General features: G+C 39.9%; 1 protein-coding gene across 4 annotated transcripts in view; it reads left to right on the top strand.

Moving 5' to 3' along the window:
* The first annotated feature begins 328 nt into the window (after window positions 1-328).
* DMXL1 (Dmx like 1) overlaps window positions 329-21,038 on the top strand; it is a 70,488-nt gene continuing 49,778 nt past the window's right edge. For 2 of the 4 annotated variants that reach the window (XM_081213500.1, XM_081213499.1), the window contains exons 1-9: window positions 330-802; window positions 7,811-7,936; window positions 9,999-10,076; window positions 11,059-11,137; window positions 12,817-12,943; window positions 13,782-13,848; window positions 18,588-18,763; window positions 20,154-20,343; window positions 20,499-20,664. In XM_081213500.1, coding sequence (XP_081069626.1) covers window positions 716-802; window positions 7,811-7,936; window positions 9,999-10,076; window positions 11,059-11,137; window positions 12,817-12,943; window positions 13,782-13,848; window positions 18,588-18,763; window positions 20,154-20,343; window positions 20,499-20,664 — 1,096 coding nt within the window. In that variant the 5' untranslated portion in view covers window positions 330-715. Of the gene's footprint in view, window positions 803-7,810; window positions 7,937-9,998; window positions 10,077-11,058; window positions 11,138-12,816; window positions 12,944-13,781; window positions 13,849-18,587; window positions 18,764-20,153; window positions 20,344-20,498; window positions 20,665-21,038 lie in introns of all 4 variants that reach the window. The other 2 variants (XM_081213498.1, XM_081213501.1) reach the window with 2 other exon arrangements.

Genomic DNA, 21,038 nt, shown 5'->3' with positions numbered 1-21,038 from the left:
TACCACACCCAGCCCGACACACACACTCTTTTCCCCCAACACACGCCGCCCTTCCTCACGGTCATGACGAATACGTGACAACAACCACACCCCGCCATGGACTAGACGGTTCTACTGCGCCTGCGCTCCTTCCTCCCTTAAGTCGACGTTCCTTCCCGAGCCCCCGAGCCACCAATGCGCCTGCGTACGGGCGGGTGGCTCCGGCTTCCGCGTCTTTTTCCTCGCGGAGGCACGCAGCCTCAACCGCGCATGCTCTGAACCTTATCCTCTCCCTCCCTCCCTCGCTCACAGTCCTAGCGCACGCGTACGTAACGATGCCTAATGGGGGAAAAGGAGGGAGCTCGCGGGTTGCTGGGTGAGCCGGGCGACGTCATGGCCGGTCCCGCTCTCGCGATGGTTCGATTCGCAGGAGAGGGTCGGCCCGCTATTGTAGGCTGAGGGGGAGAGAGAGAGAGAACTCTGCGAGGGCCAGTAAGAAGCCGGTTTGAGGGAGGAAGTCCGCGCGCGCGAGGGGCTCCTCCGCCCGCCCCCTGAGGTCGCGAGCGGACGTTGCCTCTGCCCGAGAAGGGGAGGAGCCTCGGAGGAAGACCCCGCCCCCCACTATGTGCCGCCGCCGCCCCCTGCGGGACTAGCCGCGGCCGAGCGGCTCCGGGTGCCTCAGCTGCCCTGCCCGTTGGCGGAGAGCGTCGGCTCCGAAAGCGCGAGCCTCGCCGTTATGAACCTGCACCAGGTGCTGACGGGGGCTGTCAACCCCGGGGACAACTGCTTCTCCGTGGGGAACGTCGGCGGGCATCCCTTCACGGTGAGTCTCCCTCCTCTTCCTCCTCAGCTCTGGTGCCACCGCGACGAGAGGGTCGTCCCCCCCCTCTCAGGCCGCCTCCGACGGCGCCCCTTCCCCGGGCAGCGCTCGGCCTCCCTCAGCCGGCAGGCGAAGAGGGGGCGCGGGCGGGCAGTTTGCGTCAGGGACGGTGGCACCGGTGCGGGTGGGACGCTCGGCAGGTGCCTTGTTGAAGCACGCCCGAGATTCGCCGGTTCGACCGGAGCCGAGCCTGTATTGGCGTCGGGAGCTGAGCGAGCACGAGACCGGGCCCTTTCTTTGCCATGACGGGGCAGATCAATTCCCTTTATTTCGCTTCCAGCTGCAAGCATTTTTGCCACTTCTCTACAATTTTTTTTATTTTTTTGCAATAATGCGCACTCCTCATCTGAGCTGTGGTTAGTTTCCGAAGTGCTTGGGCGTAAGGTGAGTCCGGTTGCATTAATGCCACGGAAGCATTCTCCGCATGCTCAGAGGTATCTCCCTTTATTATTATTATTCATTTATATTATTGTTATTATAGCTGTGCTTGCTTTAGAGCCTGGCGGTTCAAAACGTGTTCAGGGAGGCAGAGTTCTTCTTTTCTTTGGAAGGGATAACAAGGACAAGTGGCCAAGAGATAGGGTTGGGCTCCTATATGGCACTCTTGTGGGCCCCAGGAAACATCTGGATTGTCTTGTTTCTGAGGCTGTTATTGATCAGCCTGCCTGTTATGTAACTAACAGCTGTGCTTTCCAATCGAAAACAACTGGAAGTGACATTTGAGTGTGGTGTTTATATATTCGGTTTTGAGGTTTGAAATGCAGTACTCCCATTCTTGTGTGCTTGCGACAAAATGTGTGTGATTGGGCAATGGGTCATGCTAGAAACAACTTTTGGGCATATACAGTTCCTTATGGCTTAATTATTAGTACTATTTTCTGTTCATCACCTGAGTCTCTTCTTGGTGTTCCCTCTCTGAAAGAGTCCCAGAGGGTGGCCTTTTCTGTGTTGGCTCCCTGTTTGTGGAATACTCTCCCCAGAGAGGCTCACCTGACACCTTCATACATATGAAACGTTTCTCTATAACCAGACTTTGGCTGATTAAACATTATATAGCCTATTAAATGTGTTTGTGGGAGAGGAGTTACTGGTTTGCTTTTGTATTTGTGCTCTCATTTTGTATTTTAAAGTTGACTTGCTTTTGCAGTTGATTAGAATTGATTGTAAGCCACAATTCCTGCTTTATACATAATGTCAAGTCAGAAATTGGAGATGGAGAAACTGAAACATGGTTTATTCCTCCTTTTAGCTGTGTGGGAAAAGGAGTGTGGACTGCTTGAGTCCAAGGTGTTGCATGGGCTCCCAGTGCAACAATAAACCATGGTGTAAACTGACTCAGCCCAGGGTAAAACTGCTGTTTGAAAACTGGTCTATGGTCACCCAGAATCATTTTTTGGTACATTTCAACCTCCCTTGGGAAACCCTTAGTATAAATACAGTTTGATCTTACTACTTTCCTTAGGGATTAGCATTGCATGTATATATTCTTTGTACTCCTGGATCACAGGTGGTTCCGAACATAAGCTTCAGAACAAGAACACAACATACATAATAAGACAAAAACAAAAGAATAGGCCTCCCTGAGTTATGACTAATTATAATGAGAATAAAGCATATTTTGGTGGTCTCTGGAAACATTTGTTCTTCATAACTTGTTTCATAGTGAGGCTTTTTTCTTGCATTTTAACACTACTTAATAGGATGGCAATAAAATACATTTCTTGATATCATTAAGGGATCCCAGGGTTCATCTTGTCCAACCCCCTGTGATGCAGAAATCTTAACTAAATCATACATGACAGATGGCCATCCACACTCTGCTTAAAAACCACCAAGGAAAGAGAGTCCATCACCTCCCGAAGGAGTCTGTTCCACTATTGAACAACTCTGTTACTTGGGCCTAAACTTCTAAGCATTTTTAGTTTCTAGGCTCTTTCTGCTATGTATCTCCTTGCTGCAACATTTAATTATTTGAGATTTTGTATGCATATTTATTGGAATGAAATGGTTAAACTCTTAAGTTTTGTTGCAGAGGTAGACCAGAAAAAGCTGATGAGTCTTACTACAGTCTTTCAGAGTATTTGCAACACTTGTTCTAAGACAGTCCTGGAAATTCTGAAAACCTACTATGTTGATTCCAGTTGTCATACCATAATAGAAACATGGGAAGTATTACTTTCGAATGTGTGTTCTAGATTTGCTGTGGTGTGTGTGTGTGTGTGTGTAACTATCTATCTATCTCTCTATATTCAACTTCGTAGCATTTCTTTTTTGCCAGTACTTTGTACATCATCAGGAAAACTTATGAACTTAAGTAAAACACAACTGATCTTTTAAAATTACCGTATTTTCCCATGCATAAGATAATGTTTTAAAAATTGCTTTTAAAATTTAGTAAAAAATTGGGGGTTGTCTTATATACAAATGGTGAATGCACAGGTTATTATTATTATTTTTTAAACACCACTTACCTTCTGTGAAGAAGCTGCTAGAACATCATAGCCACCGTCCCTCCTAGGAGCCCAGCTTTGGCAATCTCCGAAGAAAGCTCTACAAATTTGCCCGATCTTGGGTGTGCACCCCCTGCCACCCTGTTTGATGTTTAAATATTGTTTTCTTAATTTTTGGTTCAAAAAAATAGGGATTGTCTTATACATGGAGGTGCCTTATACATGGAAAAATATGATATATGCAAATTGTAGACTAGCTGTTAATTCAAAGTAGTTGTTGCATGTGTCTTGGAAAATACTATATTATCTTTTTAATCTCCCGTCCCTGCAATAGTTGTGCAATTAGGTAAACAATAATAAAAAGATGGTCTTCTGCATAATATTCTAAGGGGCATGAAAGTAACTCCACTCCCTTTGCTCGTGCAAAGTATTGGATTGGCAAAATAGCAAGTAGTTCTTAAGACATGTTAAAAGGAGTTAAAACAATCAGTCTACGAGAGAAAACAAAAAATACACTCTTAAAATTGTTAAATGCTTCAAATTTCCAAATCTAGCCATTTATGAATCAAACCAGTGGATCAACTAGCCTTTATTTATTTCCTCTGATGGGCAGCAGTTCTCTAAAGTCCCCTGCAGAATTATTCCACCACTCCCTGCCCTTCTACCTGAGATGGTTAACTGGAGATGTCAGGAATTGAAACTGGGACCTTGTGCTTGCTGAGTTCTATGAGCCACCCTCCATGTTTTTATTATGGCACCATCTAGTAAAATTCTAGTTCTTCAAGGTCTGACAGGTTCTTCATTGTTTTAAAAATGAACAAATGAACATAAGCACTGTTTATCAAATAGTCCAAGAACGTAGTAATGTAAACAGTAACTGCTTGTTGGTGTGAATTCAAGGAACTGATTACATCACAAGTAGCTTGGGACATTTTTATCTTAGAGGTGACCTGGAAGGCCTTTTCCTTGTTTAAATGACAATTCAACTATTTATTCACAGGTTTTCTGTTGTGAAAAGTTTCTAGAAGTAGGAGAAAATGCCACTGGCATGGATGTTTTATTAAGATTGTATCTTTTTCATAGGAAAAGCTCTTTCTCCCAACCCCCCTTTCTATGTTGTTATGTCAAGGGATGCAATGAGGAAAACTGGGTGTTTTGTTTTAAGCAGGGGTGTTGCCCATCAGTGCAATTGGGAGTGCATAGACTTTGTTGCTGTAATATTATAGCAATGATATGCATTGATCTGTTTTGCTAAAGAAAGTTCTGAATGTCTTCCAGATTCTGCTTTTTAGAGGGAGACTAAACATTTCTATTTCGCACTATCTAATTTAAGATTAAATGTAGGTGTAAATCCCATTGCTTTCATTAGGAAGTAGAAACGTGTTTATTATCAGACAAGACCAAACATTTAGGTGACAGCGTCCTTCTCTATTTCCATTTTTAGACTATTAAAAACTAAGACAGGTATTTGTATTATACCCAGCAAAAAAGAAGTCCCACACACTCTTTTTTGTTTACGGTAACCTGAAGGAAAAAAATTGAGAAGCTCAATAGATTACTTATTGTTTTGGGAAGTTTTACTTGGTCCTAGTGGAGGTATTACTTCACTAATGCTTTGAGGATTTTTTTCTTCTACTTGACTAACACAACTGTATAAATATATTAATTGATTTATGTTAAGTTTATTGCACTGAACAGGCTATTAATTCCTTCAGCCAATGTTTTAAAAACTGTGTCTCAGCATTGGCAACATATTTAAATTCCTGGGCATCAGAATCAATACTTTGGGAGCCAGCATAACAATTTGAGGTACTGGATACATGCAAAAAAGAACAAAATGACAGCATTTTAAAGTGCTAGCATCACATTTTCAGTGCTGGCCAGTGCATATGCATCTTGAGTTCGCTGCCATTTGAGGGGTTGATGGGGTGCAGCTTCAGAATGGGACTGAAGAGTAAGGAGTCTTAGGATTTAGCTGTATCCTTAACAGGTTGCTAAGCCTGAGCTGGAGATACTTTGGTTTTCATCAGTCTCTGCTATTTTCCTAATAACTTACTTGAGGAGTAGAACTGGTGGTCTGTTGTCCCATTTGGGGACTGCCTACAGAGGCTGCCAATCTGACTGATTGCATGTTAAGAACTACAGTATATGAGTTCCAGAAACACTGCAATTTCTGTAGCTTTTTTATTTGTTGCTTCTCTCTGAATTTAGCAGCTGTGTCTAGTCTCATTACCTGGCAATACATATTTAGAGACTTGTAATGAGGATTTTCATACAGGGCTGGTCCTCCAAAGCTGCCCTGGAAGATCTTGATAAGGTTTAAGACAATGCACAGCCCAGTTTCTACAAGGGCAACATCTATGATATGTTATGGTTATTCTATTTTAACAAAGCATAATGTGGTTCCTGGTCAAAAGTCTTATCAAAAGAGAGAAGGGGTTGGGAGCCGCTCAAACAATAATTGTTGTAACACTATCTGAGCAAACCTCATATTCTTCTCCAGTGATGCTGTGAAGAGGAAACCAAAAGCTTTCACTTCCAGATTCAGTTAGCCACAATTTATAATACAGCTGAATTCCTAAGAAGTGTTCTGTGTTCATTATATTGTGCAAGTACCCAAAATATAATGTTGCAGTTGCATTAATGCGTGACAAGGCCGTAAGAGTTCTTCCTGTTAGTTTGCAGTAGCAGTGTGTCTTTAGTAGTAACCAGTTAGGTGCTTCTGGAAGCTTTCAAGCAGATTATGATATAACAATCTACTTTTGTCCATAGCATCCTATAATCAAAAGAGAGCCAGCATGGTATAGTGGTTAGAGTATTGGACTAAAATTTGGGAGACTAGGATTCAAGTCTCCACTTGGCCATAAAGCACACTGGGTGACCTTGGACCAATCCCTACCTGTCAGCCTAATCTACCTCACAAGGTTGTTGTTGGGATTAAATGAAGCGGGGAAGAACCATGTATACCATCTTGAACTCATTGGAGGAAAGGGCAGGATAATAAACTAACTAACTAACATTGTCCCTAAATGTAGAAGTTCAGTTTATTGGCCTACTTGAGTCTCTAGCAATATCCTAAAGGCGGATTAGTGTTGTAGGTATATGTGCAATGAGATTAACCTCTCCAGGGAGATTGCAGGAGCTAGGACAGAAACAGGGCACACTTCATTCCCCACAATCTTCAGAAAATTTTCTCACCTCCATATAGGCCAAGTTCTCACAAAGCATTAAACCATTGTTCCAAATAAACTATAGTTTAAACACAAGTGCTTTCCCCCCCTTTTCTCCTTACTGCGCTGCATGGGGCCAGAAACATGTCTGAGTATGGCTTGTTGTGATGTTTGAGCCCAGGCTTATGGTTTGTCTCTCTCTAATCAGGCCATAAGCAGAAGCTAAACTTTGTTCTTGGCTTTGACTTTGTATAAGTGTATAGATGCTTGTGCTTGTTCACAAGAGATGTATTTTGCTGAATTTGTGTGAAAGTAATTATTGAAATAACTTAACTGGCATCCAGTCAGGATGTATATGCTACTTACAAAGTGGCTTTTCTCATAGCAGCAATACAAAGCTTTAATTTTTTGTTAAGGATGGTTTGTAGCAGGAACCCCCCCCCCCCACCCTAATTCTGTTTGTACAAACTTCACACACACTCACACTCACACATTACATACGCCACATTTCTGTTATAAATTCATAGAAAAATCGACCATACATCGGATTGCAGTATTCCATTTTTATTTTACTCCATATGACAAGGACTATCAAAGGGGGGTGGCTTGGTTCTGGTCAGCCATAATCCCTTCACCATCCCAGCACATCCACAGGAGCCCTGCCCAGCTGCTATGCCAACCCTGATGATCCCAGACAGAAGACAATCATGATCACAAAGAACTTGCATATGGGAGTGGATTCAGCATGGACTGAAACAAAGGACAATGATCAGATCTTCCCTCTGGGGGCAGGAAACTGCAAACTCCCCTTTGTCTCCTGGAAGTGACTCATGGGGAGGGGGAAAGCCAGGTGACAGGACACTCAGGTTACCACCACAACTCCTCCCTCAACCCCTCCTTTCTGTAATGTATGCATGATGTCAACCCCTTCTGTAATGTATGCATGATGTTTCTGGGGGTGGGCTTGACCTAGAGGATGGGAATTTCAAAAGTTTTTATAAGGTCTTGCACACCATCTTTCTGGGTCTTTCCTCTCTCCTGCAAGTGAGGGGAACACCCTGTTGCAACAGTTCAATAAAGGCCAAGCCTACAGGCTGCTGTTTTGCTCCAAGTTATCCTGGTTGGTGTCTTTGTTTTTGTCCAAGGGAGCCCTCGGATTTTTCCAGTAATAGGTTCAGTGGATTAAATATGTGGCTACACTTAAAACCAGATGATTAGGTAAATGGGTTTTAAAGATTACCGGTAATTACTGAAATACACCTTTCTTTGAATTGTCTTACCCCCCCCCCCAAAAAAAAGGCAGAGCAGTTATATAATTTACTTTTTTCTAGGCATACGCATCAGGATGTGATATTGTGATATTGGGGACTGATTTTGAAAGATTACAAATAATTCCTGGAGCAAAACATGGAAATATACAAGTGGGATGTGTAGATTGCTCTATGCAACAAGGGAAGGTAAGTAGAAGTGGTACTCTTGTTAAACTTACCTATCTGATTTGTTCTTGTAATATGTATTTTGCAATGCCATCCTGTCTGAAGGTGATATTAAACTCTTCAAATACTTTTAGTACTAACCCTTCACAAGGACCTGCATGTAAGAAGATGGAATTATGCTTGCAGCTATCCTGCTATTTTAATTCCTCTGCTGGAGACTCCTGTTTATATTCTAGAGTCTGATACAGTACTGTGTTTTGAAGAACAGTCTGGTCATCATTATGCTACAAGGTTCTTTGTCAATGTGGGCCCAAGCCCACACAAAGGCAGGCACTTCCTACAGCAGTGGGTACATAGCCAGCTAAGACATCTTGTGGCTGAGATAGTACAGGTTTTTCCGTGAGACTACCCTCTTTCGTTTTCTTGGCTATCACATGTTGTTTGTTTAGGCAAGAAACAAACCATGATTTTGATGACACTATACAGGGCTTTGCTGTTTGTTGTTCTTGGCATAGCCAGGATGGGAGGAAAGTGAAACGAACTTAGAGCAGCATGCAGCAGCACTCTGCTGATATGCATTAAACCATAGTTAATATTTAACTGTGTTTGAATATGACATGTGAACCATGCCAGCATCAAAACCTAGCACCTTGGAGAGAAGTCTCTTCATGCTATTTCAGATGTCTGCGGGAGTGGCTGGAAGGTTAAGATATGGTCATATAGTAGGAGACACACACAGTAATTTACTGTTGTAAATGAAACTTAAAACCAATTTTAAAAATCAACTGAGAGTTACCATAAAACAGATTTCTTGATGATCTCTCTTGGCCTCTCTTGAAGTTTAAGACACTATCTTAAGACTCTGGATTCTCTGTTTTATCCAACATTGCTTTCTCCTTTGCTGATAAGGTGTGTTTGATTTTGCTCATACATCCACTCTCTGAACTTCTTGCCTTTTTTCTGAAACTGCATAAGCATAGATCATGAAAGGAGAACGAACATCCTTCTGTTAGGAAAGGTGTGAATTTAAGCACACTACCGAATTCATAAACTTTTCCCCAACATAAGACTCCTCTTCACAGTTGAGATCCACGTGAGAATGAAATACTGGAGATTATCACTTTCTTTATTAAGCGCGCAATACCTTTCTACCTTCTTATTGTCTTTACTACTCTAGATTTTGTGCAGTTCTGACGATTCTAGTTGGCATTTTTAGGTCATGCTCATGTGTAGATTGCTTTGCCTTGTAATTTGTTTTTGTAATAGATTTTTAATCTTGAACCTGCATCTCACTGCATTTTTCCAGAATTTCTGCAAAAGTAACATTATAAAGTTTTCTTTTTTAAAAAAATAAGACCTGCCCATGAAAATAATAGTGCATTATACACAATATATATATTATTTTATATTGTGCATGAAAGTGGAATATGGTTCTGACAGATGATAGGTGAAGTTAAAATATTTAAACTTCTTTTCATTATTTTCCCCTACGTTTTTTTGGATCTGCTTCTCCAGTTCTGTGCAATATGTAAAATTGTGATTATATATGTATCTGTTATTGCCTCACATACAAATATACATAGGTGGTTTCTCTTTGCTTTTTTTTACCCTTGCTTGTCTTTAATCCTTTTATTTCAGACTGTCTGAGCTTTTTGTGCCTTAGATTTTTAAATATTTCTTACATGTTAACATCTTGTATGTATTCTTTTTCAAAGTACTGTACTTTTGACACCCAAGATTGCTGAATTCTGATCTGTATCACACATTTCTTATCATGTTTCAGAGTATCTTTTACATGCATATCACCTTCTCACCCCATTTAAAAAACAAATGTAATTGTGCATTTTAGCTCCCAGCCTCAGGGTAATTAGATATATTGTGAGTCTTAACAGAGCTATATGTAGCCATTTCTAACCAAATGAATACAGTATTGTGTATCTTCAAAATAACTTAGAGAGTTGCCATTTCTGTGATGGCGATTCTTTGCGTGGAGATACAAAGAAGTTTATGGCTATGGAAGGAAAGTAACACAACCTGCAAGTAAATACAGTACAAACTAATTTTAAAGTGCTATTTGCTTTAGATTGCAGCTTCTTATGGGAATGTGATTTGTATATTTGAGCCAGTTCAACACCTAAAACAGAAGAGTAGTCATCATACTGTAAGTAATTTATCTTTTCTATCTTTGCTAAGCATTTGCATTGTGAGTTGTATTTATTTGAAGCCATGGATGGAAAATGTTCTAGGTGAGTTTTTCCCCGGAGGGAACAGAATTTTTTTTTTTTGGGGGGGAGGGGAGTGGAAAAATGCAATACTTGGTTTTTTATGCACTCTTTAAATATCAAAAGTAACTTTATTGCTTTAGGAACATAAAATGCATTATGTGTAACTTCGTTTACCATAGAATTATTGTTCTGGCATATTGAAAGTACAGTATATGCAGACAATAATTACAAATTAATTTTTTTTAAAGTTTTTGTTGCAAATGGAGCTACAAGCTGCTGAACTGTAAGAACCTAGCATCTATGTGGTTTTGCCACTTTATAATGAGCAGGCAAAAAACATAAAAAACAAACCATCAAAATGGTAGTAAAACAAATTACTATTGAAATCAACTTCTGCATTTTCACATGCCAGTTTATTTCTTGATTTGGTGCAAATATTTCTAGACATAGACCAGTTTCTTTCGCGTGCTGTAGATTTGATGCAAGTACCGGTATTTCCAAACATAGAGCAGTTTCTTTCAGATGCACCGACTTGCTTACTGGCCTCTGGGAAAGTCATGGGAGGGCAATGACCTTCCCAGAGCCCCTGGGGAGCAGTCCTCTGCCTCACTGGGGTGGGGTGGGGTGGTTCCTGGGATTCCTGATTTTGAATGTTTTCCCCATTGCATGCGGACTCCTGGAACAAAACTCTTGCGTAAGTGTTGGGCTCATTGTAATGAAGTTTCAGTTTCAGTTTATAGAATTGAACTTTTAGAACTTGTCATTGCTATCTCAGTTATTTGGAAATATTATCCAATAGTTGCTGAAGGAAGTTTGGCAGATCAGTCTTCTGAATTCATTATGCTTTATTTGACAACTATGCCAACTGAATATAAGTGTTTAGAAACAATTTGTATTGCATTTGTGTTTGGTTTGTAGGGATTACATTATCAGTGGCAGAAGTCAGATCAAATTTTACTGGAAGATGCAGTGCATAACTTAACATGGGATCCAACAGGTAAATACAAAATCAGCTAAATGTTTGCCTTTCTTTTCTCCCTGTCTTTCAATGAATTATCTTGTGGCAATAATAATGTAATTCATATTTAGGCATGTTTCTGTGGAAGTGTAGTGTTGGGCAGAGCAATCCTGTAGGATGACAGTGGGGGGAGTATATGTAATAGAAGAACCACCCAATCTCATGCTTCATTGCTATTATTATTATTAATAATAATTAAATTTGTATACCGTCGTAGATTTCAGAGCAGTTCACAACATAAAATTCATGCTGGTTAGGGAGAATAGGGAGTGGCTAGAGGGAAAATAAGTGTGTTAGCTGAAGGATTGGCATAAGTCTCCACACTCACCCATCCCAGGGGTATGCCTGGGGAGTGGGAGTGCTTTGAATTCAGGAGAACCCAAGCCTCCCCTGAAGTGGACCTCCCTGTTTATTCTCAAGTACCCTTCTTTTCCAAGTGTCCTCTCTTTCTCTCAAACCACACCCCCCCAACCTTGCTTTCTGTTTTCCTGTAACTGACTGACTTGAATATATGTTGAAGCTTATGATACTTTGCAGAATTGATTATTTTTTTCTGCTTGGGGGTGGAGGAATAAGATACATTTATATGAATGAATTGGAAAAAACCACACACGTCTAAATAGCACAGCGGGGGCCAGACTAGATGACTCTTTGATTCTATGGAAATTTGATATAAACAGCATTGCTTTTCAGTCATTTTTTACAACACGGTCCCCACTTCCTAAATCTTAGGATTCGCATGCTACTTTATCAGTATTTTTAATTTGAAAGAAATTGACCAGGACAATGCATATTGCTCACCTTACTTGTGTTGCAGGATTCCTAGCAAACTCAAAGCCTCATCCTCACCCCAATGCATGATGCTGTGCAGTTAAGGTTTCAGTGTTTCTAACTTGGAATTAGCCAACATGGTGCCCAGATGTTGTTGGACGGCTTTGACTTTTAGCTATGCTGGCTGGGACTGGTTGGGGCTGGAGACCAGTAACATCTGGCTACTCTGATCTAGAGGTTCTTCCTACTATCCCTTACTCTTCAGGGGGACACCAAAAAGCTGTTCTTTGACTAGTTAGCAAGAGTTGAGTGATATTGAGATTCTCTGCAGCCGTCATTGTTCTTCCATGCTTCCAAGTCCTTCTGATCTATCATTCCTCATGTATGTGTCTGCTGAGTTCCCACCATCCCTTAATGCTTACCCTCCTAAAGAGAATCCTTTACACAGGCCTACCCCATCTGTTCATAAGGCACTTGGCAGTTAAAAATGGAATTTTACTAGCTGAGTCAGTGTAGTCAGAGAAGCTGTTGAAGTACATTGCTGGAAAGTGAAGCTAGATCGATCTCTTCCCTTCCTCTAGGCAACAACTAATAAAGATGGAATTCTGATAGCTGGATTGGCATGCATATTTTTGCCAGTTGACTTCTTGCCAATTTGCCATCTTACAGGACAGTTGCCAATTCTAGTCTTTATGCATGCAAATGAAGTGGTTTCGTTATGAGTAGTTCAGATTGATCACCTAAAACTTTATAGATTCAGGTGTATATTTCAGAGGATATAGTTGGTTTATAGTTATATTGTTTGTTACAGTTATTTCAGAGTCTGTAGTTTGACTTTATCTACTATTTTTTATTCTAATTTATGTGTACACATTCTCAAAATCTAGGCTCCCGTCTATTGACGGCTTGCAGTTGTTTGCAACTTTGGTCCAATGTCAATTATGAAAACCCATCAGAAGATGAAAATCCTGAAAAAACAGAAGCTCGGAATTGGAGAATCATTTGGCAGTGCAAGTAAGAAATATATTAAGACTAATTTACACTTGTTTTTGAACCTCCTTGGACCGGTGCATTACTCCAAAGCAGTATATTTAAATGATAAGTATACTGCAATTCATTTTTATATATGCTTTTTATTAGCTTATTATTACAACACAAACACACACAACAAACAGACTTTTTAAAAAATACAGATACAAACCAAATAATAAATGTATATCCATGTTTCAATTCTTATTCTTTTCTAATTGACTTCCTTTGTCCTCAACTCGGGTCTAATTTCATATTTGGTAAACTGTGAAAGATGCAAGAAACAGTATACTGCAATTCGGTGCATTCAGTGTGAGCCAATCATTGTATGTTGTTTCCCAGATTAAAAAGTGTTATATATGAGATACTTTCTGAAATATGTAGTAGATGTTTCATCTCTACAACATAGAACATATGGAAGTGCAGTGCTCGCTTCGGCAGCACATATACTAGAACATATGGAAGTGCATATGAGTATTTAGCGCCCTTTTACTCTAAGAAGGGTGATCCAGCATAAATAAAGCAAACAATGCAAATGCTAAGAAGTGAAAGAGGGTTTCAACAGATTTTACTAAGCTTTATAATTGTAAAACCTGTGTTAATGTTGTAACTTTGTTTTTGGTAGGCGAACAGCCAAGTAAACCACATAAGTTGTATCATCAGTTTTGCAATTAATCATCTGCAACGAAAACAAAAATAATTGAATTTCAAATAAGTGATTTTACTAACTCTAATATTTAACTCAAGTTCAGGTTTATTAAGCTTTTGAGGTATCAAATCATGATGAACATTTTTTACCCCTTTTCTTTTCTGCTGTTCACAGAACTGCTTCTGAAGTTCAGCTAATGAAGTTTTCACCAGATGGGGAATTTTTTGCTACTGCAGGAAAGGTAAACCAGTTTCATGGGATCTGAAATATATTTATTATTTTAACTTCACACCTAGCCTTTCTGCTTATAGCATTAAAGTAACAAAGAGTACAATAAACATACAATAAAACATTTTTGTAAAAAAGCGGTAAAATGAAAAGAACCAATAAAACCAGGGATACAATGTTGATATTCTTCCACACACATTTTAAGTCATTTTCCATCTCATGTGACTATAGAAAGACGAGGGGAGGGCAGTTTATAGGTGCTACCTATCTTGGCTTCCACTCAGACTATGGCGACAGAGGTTCTTATTTGAGAGTAAGGAAGAGATCTTTATACAGGGAGATTAAAGGTACCGGCTCAGCAACAAGCATAGTATCATAACAGCCTCAGAGCTTGGACTAGGCAACAGGAATGACAGGACTAGCTGGGCTAGAAGCAGTAGTCCTGAGTCAAAGTTCAGGGCAAGAAGCTCATTTGTCCCAATGGGTTAACATGACCACCACCAAGCTTTTAAAGGCAGGGCAAAGCAAGCTTAGCTGTGATACTCCTATGCCTTGTAGAATGTTCAGCATGCAGACACAGTCATAAGTGGTTAAGAAGCCAAAGATGGGAAAGTTGTAGTCCACATAGCTAATCGGCTATGTAAGTCTGTGGTTTTGCGAAAGCCCCTATCTTCCCAAACTTTACTCATCCATGGAGCAACTGTGATGCTGCAACAGTGTCATAAATTGCTTGAAAGAAGAGGAAATTACAGATTTCACAAACCATAATTTAGTTCCCTCCAAGAATATTAAGAATAAGTCACACAATATAATTTCCAATTTTATGTTGTGGGCCGCCCTGCGATCTTCAGATGAAGAGTGCTATGCAAATTTATAAGTAAAATAAATTGCTCGTTATAATAGTAACGGTAAAGGTACCCCTGCCCGTACGGGCCAGTCGTGTCCGACTCTAGGGTTGTGCGCCCATCTCACTTAAGAGGTCGGCGGCCAGTGCTGTCCGGAGACACTTCCAGGTCACGTGGCCAGCGTGACGAAGCTGCTCTGGCGAGCCGGCACCAGCGCAGCACACAGAAACGCCGTTTACCTTCCTGCTATAAAGCGGTAACTATTTATCTACTTGCACTTAAGGGTGCTTTCGAACTGCTAGGTGGGCAGGAGCTGGGACCGAACGACGGGAGCTCACCCCGCCGTGGGGATTCGAACCGCCAACCATACGATCGGCAGGTCCTAGGCACTAAGTTTTTACCCACAGCGCCACCCGCGTCCCGCTCGTTATAATAAGTCACCCTTATAAACTAAATTTTGGACAAAAGATCAGCTAACTTAAAATCCAGTGTGGTGTTTTTTCCTCTTAACTTACTGGATTTCACAGTTCTTGTGCTCTTCGGATGAATAATCATCAGCACAGAAGCATAATATTGCAATAACATGGTGATCTGTTTGAAGCAACTAACACTTCCCCTAAGGCCTAAGATGCAATCATGTGATGCTTGTTTTTCAGACAGAATGACTTTCTGTGGAATTGACATATTTGGCTATAGTGCCAAAATTAAGGGAAATGTGTAGCTGCTATTTATTATTGGATGCCCATTTAAGAAAATACTTTAACACTGACAGTAGTTGCTCTAATACCCAAACTTTTTTCAAAGAGGGCCAGATTTGATGAAGTAAACATGCGTGAGAGCTGACTAAAGTTGTTGAGGTTTTTTTAGGATTGAAGTTTTTAGGATTGACTCTATCCATTAGGGAAGGCTTCAGAAAGGGGACAAAGTAGTAATAGGTGTTTTAAATGTACAACATCCAAACCCAATTAAGGACTTGTTTCTTTGAAAGAGGCCGGATTCAACTCTTACATAGAGCTTTTCTTAGGACTGAAGTTGTTCAGCTTTTTTTTGGATTTTACCCCAGTACATATACAGCAACAGGGGCCGGATTAGGCCCCCCAAACAGACTTTGGACATGCCTGCTCTAATAGATATATTACCTTAGCTATTTTGTATGCCTTCATCCCTGAAAATAGAAGTAAGCCTGTTTCTGTTCATTTTCTTTTAAAAACACATTTATCAGAATTATTTGCAATACAAATATACAATAGTAAGTTGGTGAAAGGATAGTATAATACAACAGAAATATGGATTAATCATATATAGTTAGTTGCCAGTTAGAACCAGTGTTCATAAATCTTAACTCATGTTGCTTATTCTAGTCTAAAATATCATGTGTAAATTTATGTAATGCACTGTATTATTCTTTTAATTTCCGCCTCGCAAAGAATGTATGCATAGAATCCAGCATTGCTCAGACTTCTGCTCATGCAGACTTCATCTTCCTCTCCAGTCCCCTGTGCACCCCCAAAATCAGAGTCTCCCAACCCCTTTGGAGCAAATTTTGAGGACATAAAGAGAGCTGCAGTGGGGAGGAGGAGAAAGTGAAAGTCTCATTGTGCGAGCTGAAAATAATAATAATAATAATAATAATAATAATAATAATAATAATAATAATAATAATAATAATAATAATAAATAATTTATTATTTATACCCTGCCCATCTGGCTGGGTTTCCCCAGCCACTCTGGGTGGCTTCCAATAAAACACTAAAATACAATAACCTATTAAACCTATTAAACATAAAAACTTCCCTAAACAGGGCTGCCTTCAGATGTCTTCAGATGTCTTCTAAAAGTTTGGTAGTTATTTTTCTCTTTGACATCTGGTGGGAGGGCGTTCCACAGGGCGGGTGCCACTACCGAGAAGGCCCTCTGCCTGGTTCCCTGTAACTTGTCTTCTCGCAGCGAGGGAACCGCCAGAAGGCCCTTGGCACGGGACCTCAGTGTCGAGGCAGAACAATGGAGGTGGAGACGCTCCTTCAGGTGTACTGGACTGAGGCCTATGAATTTATTGTTCCTTGAACTCTTACTATTCTAATAAAAGATGAACAGACATAAATGTCATAAAAGGTTTATTGACTATTGTCTCTATGCCAAAAATACAACGTTCAGATGGGTCTTTTATCCATTCTGTATTCTTAATGGAGGTTAAACCTTCAGCAATAATATACTGCCCTTTCTTTTCTTTTCTTTTCTTTTCTTCTCTTATCTGAGCTCAGTGTAAAGGCATCCAGATATTTTTAATCTCTTTCTTAAATTATGTTTCCACTGGAGGAGAATTATTGAAGCTTTTTGCTTTTTTCAATAGCCTAATGATGTTTATGCATTTATTGAGTTAATTCAGTCTCCATACGTTAACAGACGGTAATCTTAAATTATCCATTATTCAGTTATACATTTTCTCTTATTATTTTGTCCATGTTTCATTTCTCCCTTCCCTTCCCTTCCCTTACTTTCTCAAGAATTTCAAACTGTTTCTGCTTGAGAGAGATGAAAGGATTAATAACAGCAGCCTAGCATTAAGTGGTTAGGTTTTTTATTTGCTTGTGGGAGAGAACCATTGATTATGTCTAACAAGTGTTGACCTTCTTTGGTATTCTGCAGTGCAATCCATTCTTTTCCAAACAAAAACTTAAGAATAAAAGTAGTCCCTCATCTGTCTCTCTCTTAAACAAATGGTCAAAAATTACTGGTTTCTTCTTAATATTTTCAGATGCATACCTGCTAAAACATCAGCCTCTGTATTGTCTGTTTTAAGTGAATACCCTGTCCAAACATTTATCTGAATTGCATCTTTTACTCTGTAATTAGCAAATCTTATGAAAACTTCCATTGATATTTTTCTTTTTTCAGATCTTAAATTTATTTTAATAGCACCTTCTATGCCAATCCACATTCTTATTTAAATTCCAAATAAGACTTTAACAGCCCTTCAAAACAGCATGATAAATCTTGTCCTTCAGCAGCTTCTCTCTAGTGCTTCATTGATATCTTTATGCTCATGCTTTTCTATTGTTATCTCATGTAGTCATAACTTCTTGGCATCCTTGGACTATAGACTACATTTTTTTTACAGACTGTTAATTCTGTAATTTTTACAACTACTTATCTCGTTCTTGAATAATTATTTATCTAATCTTTCTTCATTCACCTTCCATTTTCTCTTTATTATTTTCAGTAACCGTTTTTCTATTATACTGGATTTTTCAGTGATTCTTTCTTCCTGGGCTCTGATGATGGTTCAGATATCTCAACTGCATGGCATACTAAAATACCAAATTTCCCCCTTGTTTACATACATACAAGTTACACATATAGAAATGAGTTATGAGTTTCAGTTAAAATAAGCCAGCTATGAATCTGTCAGTAGCTGAGAAGTTCATGCAAGGTGAGGCAGATCAGCATTTAGTGCAAAGCATTTTATATTTTTGTTTCTGTGCTCACAACCAGAGGGTGGATGAGTGTCATGGGAATCAAACATCTACAGAAACCAGGATTGGACAAGGGCAGAGAACTCGGGAGAGAAATGGAGTCTCCTTTGGCTCTTCTTGCAGAAAGAGTATGGACTTTTTTTGCTGCTGCTTACATTTTTCAAAAAGAAGTGGCCCTGGTGAGGGATGGAGTTCATTAAAAAGAATTGGCAGAAATTATGAACCACAGATTAAGAAGAATTTTTAAAAGTTGTTTTTATGGGGAAAAGGTGACTTCATCCTCCATTTAACATGATTAAATAATTCTGTTGAAAATAATTCTATTCAATTGTTTTGAAAAGCTTATTTAAGAGTGAGCAAAAGCGGAAAAATTAGCTCTGTTTAGCAATTATGGAAAATAGTGTTCTAATATATATCACTTTTTTCTTTGCTAGGATGATTGTCTTGTAAAGGTGTGGTATAACACTGATAGTTGGAAATCAGCAGTCACACCTCCAGTTACAGTACCAGAAGCAATCCCACAGGAAGTAGGCTTCTCATTTATTTACTTGGTTCATCCTCGGTCTGTTAATGGGTTCTCCTGGCGAAAGACAAGTAACTACATGCCACGGTGAGCATTTTTTCACTGTTCCATCTTTGAATTGGTAGAAATTGTGAATGCTTTCAAATTTTGCCTTGTGCTCTCAAAATTGTGCCAGTGTTTATTTAATCAGCCATGGTTGGGTCAACATTCAGATGAATCTAAGTAAGTCTTCCCAAAACAGATAAGATAATGGAGCTATATAATCAGTAGTAGACCGTGAGCTCGGGCTGTGCTGCATACCTGACCTCCCTCCAGCTGAGTTGCTGCTGCTGATCAGAACAGAAAATGGGAGGGTTAAGGTCAGTACAGTGCAAACTGGTGGAGCCAATACGATGCTCTTGGCAGTGTGTTTGCACAGCACTGACCTTACCACCATCTCATTGCTCCCCTTCTACATCCCAGTATTCAGCAGCAACGGGAGCATAGAAATGTCAGGTGAGTAGCGCACCCTCCACCATGCTATCCACTGCTACTGCACGTAATAGGCTTCCATAAAATGCCTCAACCAGCATGTAAAATATCTGCCACAGTGCAAAGCCTCGTGAACCATCCCGCGCTCATAACGCACTGAAGGTCTGCTGAACGACACTTTGGCAACATTGACATCAGTTCTGTACATGTGTTCTGACATTAAATGAAAAATACCTTAATCTACCTGGCTGGTGGGCATAAAAGTTCCTATAATACAGTTAGTAAGTGATTTCAGCAGCGCGCTGTCTGGCCACATTTTCGTTCTCCATCACTGCCTCAACACTGAGTAATTGCTTAGTTTTATAGATTTGTGAGTGGAACATAGTCATCGAATGAGAGTCACTTAATAACGATCACACTAATTGTAGGAAATACTTATACAGTGGTACCTCGGTTTTCAAACGTCTTGGAAGTCGAATGTTTCAGTTTTCGAACGCTGAAAACCCGGAAGTAAATGCTTTGGTTTTCAAATAAGCCTCGGAAGTCGAATGTGCTACGTGGCTTCTGCTTAGTGCAAGATCTGAAGACCTAGCTGTCGGCTATTGAGTCTTTGTTTTTGAATGTTTCGGAACTCAAACGGTCTTCCGGAATGGATTATGTTTGAAAACCTAGGTACCACTGTACATATGACGTTAGGAGTTTGTGTCCTCACCAGTGTTGCACAAATAGCACCCGAATATCCTTGGCTATAGGGAAACAAAGCAGGAACCTAATATATCCAAGTCCACTGTGGCTTGAGTTGCCCTAACTTGTATCATACTGCTGCAGTAGAAGGGTGGTAAGAAAATAGGAACATGTCTTACATTTTTTTAAAAAAAGTTATTTCCAAGTATTCATGTGTAGTATTGACTTCAAAGCAGAAAAAATTGACTTGCTATAGGTAGCAGCACAGTATAAAATTCAGAAACCCCTGCAGAATTTAAAAAACCTTTTTTTCCTGTCCTAGTGGTGCCGTATGTAATGTGCTGTTGACATGCTGCAAAGATAATATATGCCGTCTCTGGGCAGAGACTTTGTTGCCAAATGACAGTCTGTTATATGGAGGTGGATACAACCATTTGCCTGAACCTGTGAAGTCAACTAATAACTTTAAAAGGAATGCTTCTAGTAAAGAAAGCATGAAAAATGCTTTAGAGGTAAGACTTTGAGTAAGCCTCCCAGATCATTATAGTTTTGTATTTAAAGTAACAACCAAAGTAACTTGCTGACTGTTGAGAAACAGCAATCTGATCTATATTGCTGCTGCTATATTCCTTTTCTCCTTTTGTATAACATGTCATTTTCTCAACAGTTAAATCTAAAGCCCTTTCGACGAGGAAGAAGGAGGTCAATAGCACTTGCACATACTGGATACTTGCCGCATCAGCAAGACGCTCACGAAGTTCATCGAAACACTCCGCTGCAATCAAATGCACTTTGCCACTTCCACATTGCTGCCAGCATCAACCCAGCTACAGGTGATTATGAATGCCAATTTTTGCTTTATACGTGGGTACAGTTCATTTTAAAATTCTCCTGCAAAAGTAATATAGACATACTGTCTGACTGTGAATAATGATGATATAAAGCTTAGCATGGCTTCAGTTCGAGGCTTTGACTGCTGCTGAAGATGATTAACAGAAGATAATTTATGTTAACTGGAACAGGGCCCTGAGATCTTTGCATAAAGGGTGGTATATAAATTTTATAACAATAACAAAAACCTCGAATGCTCAAATGAAACTATGCCATATAATCTGTTTAGTTTCTTTGGAAGTGAATCACACATGCCATGGTTGGGTTATATTGGCACCTTGCAGCCAAAGACAAGAAAACCAGACTGGTCTTTGTC

Source organism: Podarcis bocagei (genome assembly GCF_964188305.1).
Source record: "Podarcis bocagei genome assembly, chromosome: 11".
Taxonomy (NCBI): domain Eukaryota; kingdom Metazoa; phylum Chordata; class Lepidosauria; order Squamata; family Lacertidae; genus Podarcis; species Podarcis bocagei.
This window is presented reverse-complemented; position numbering and strand designations above follow the sequence as displayed.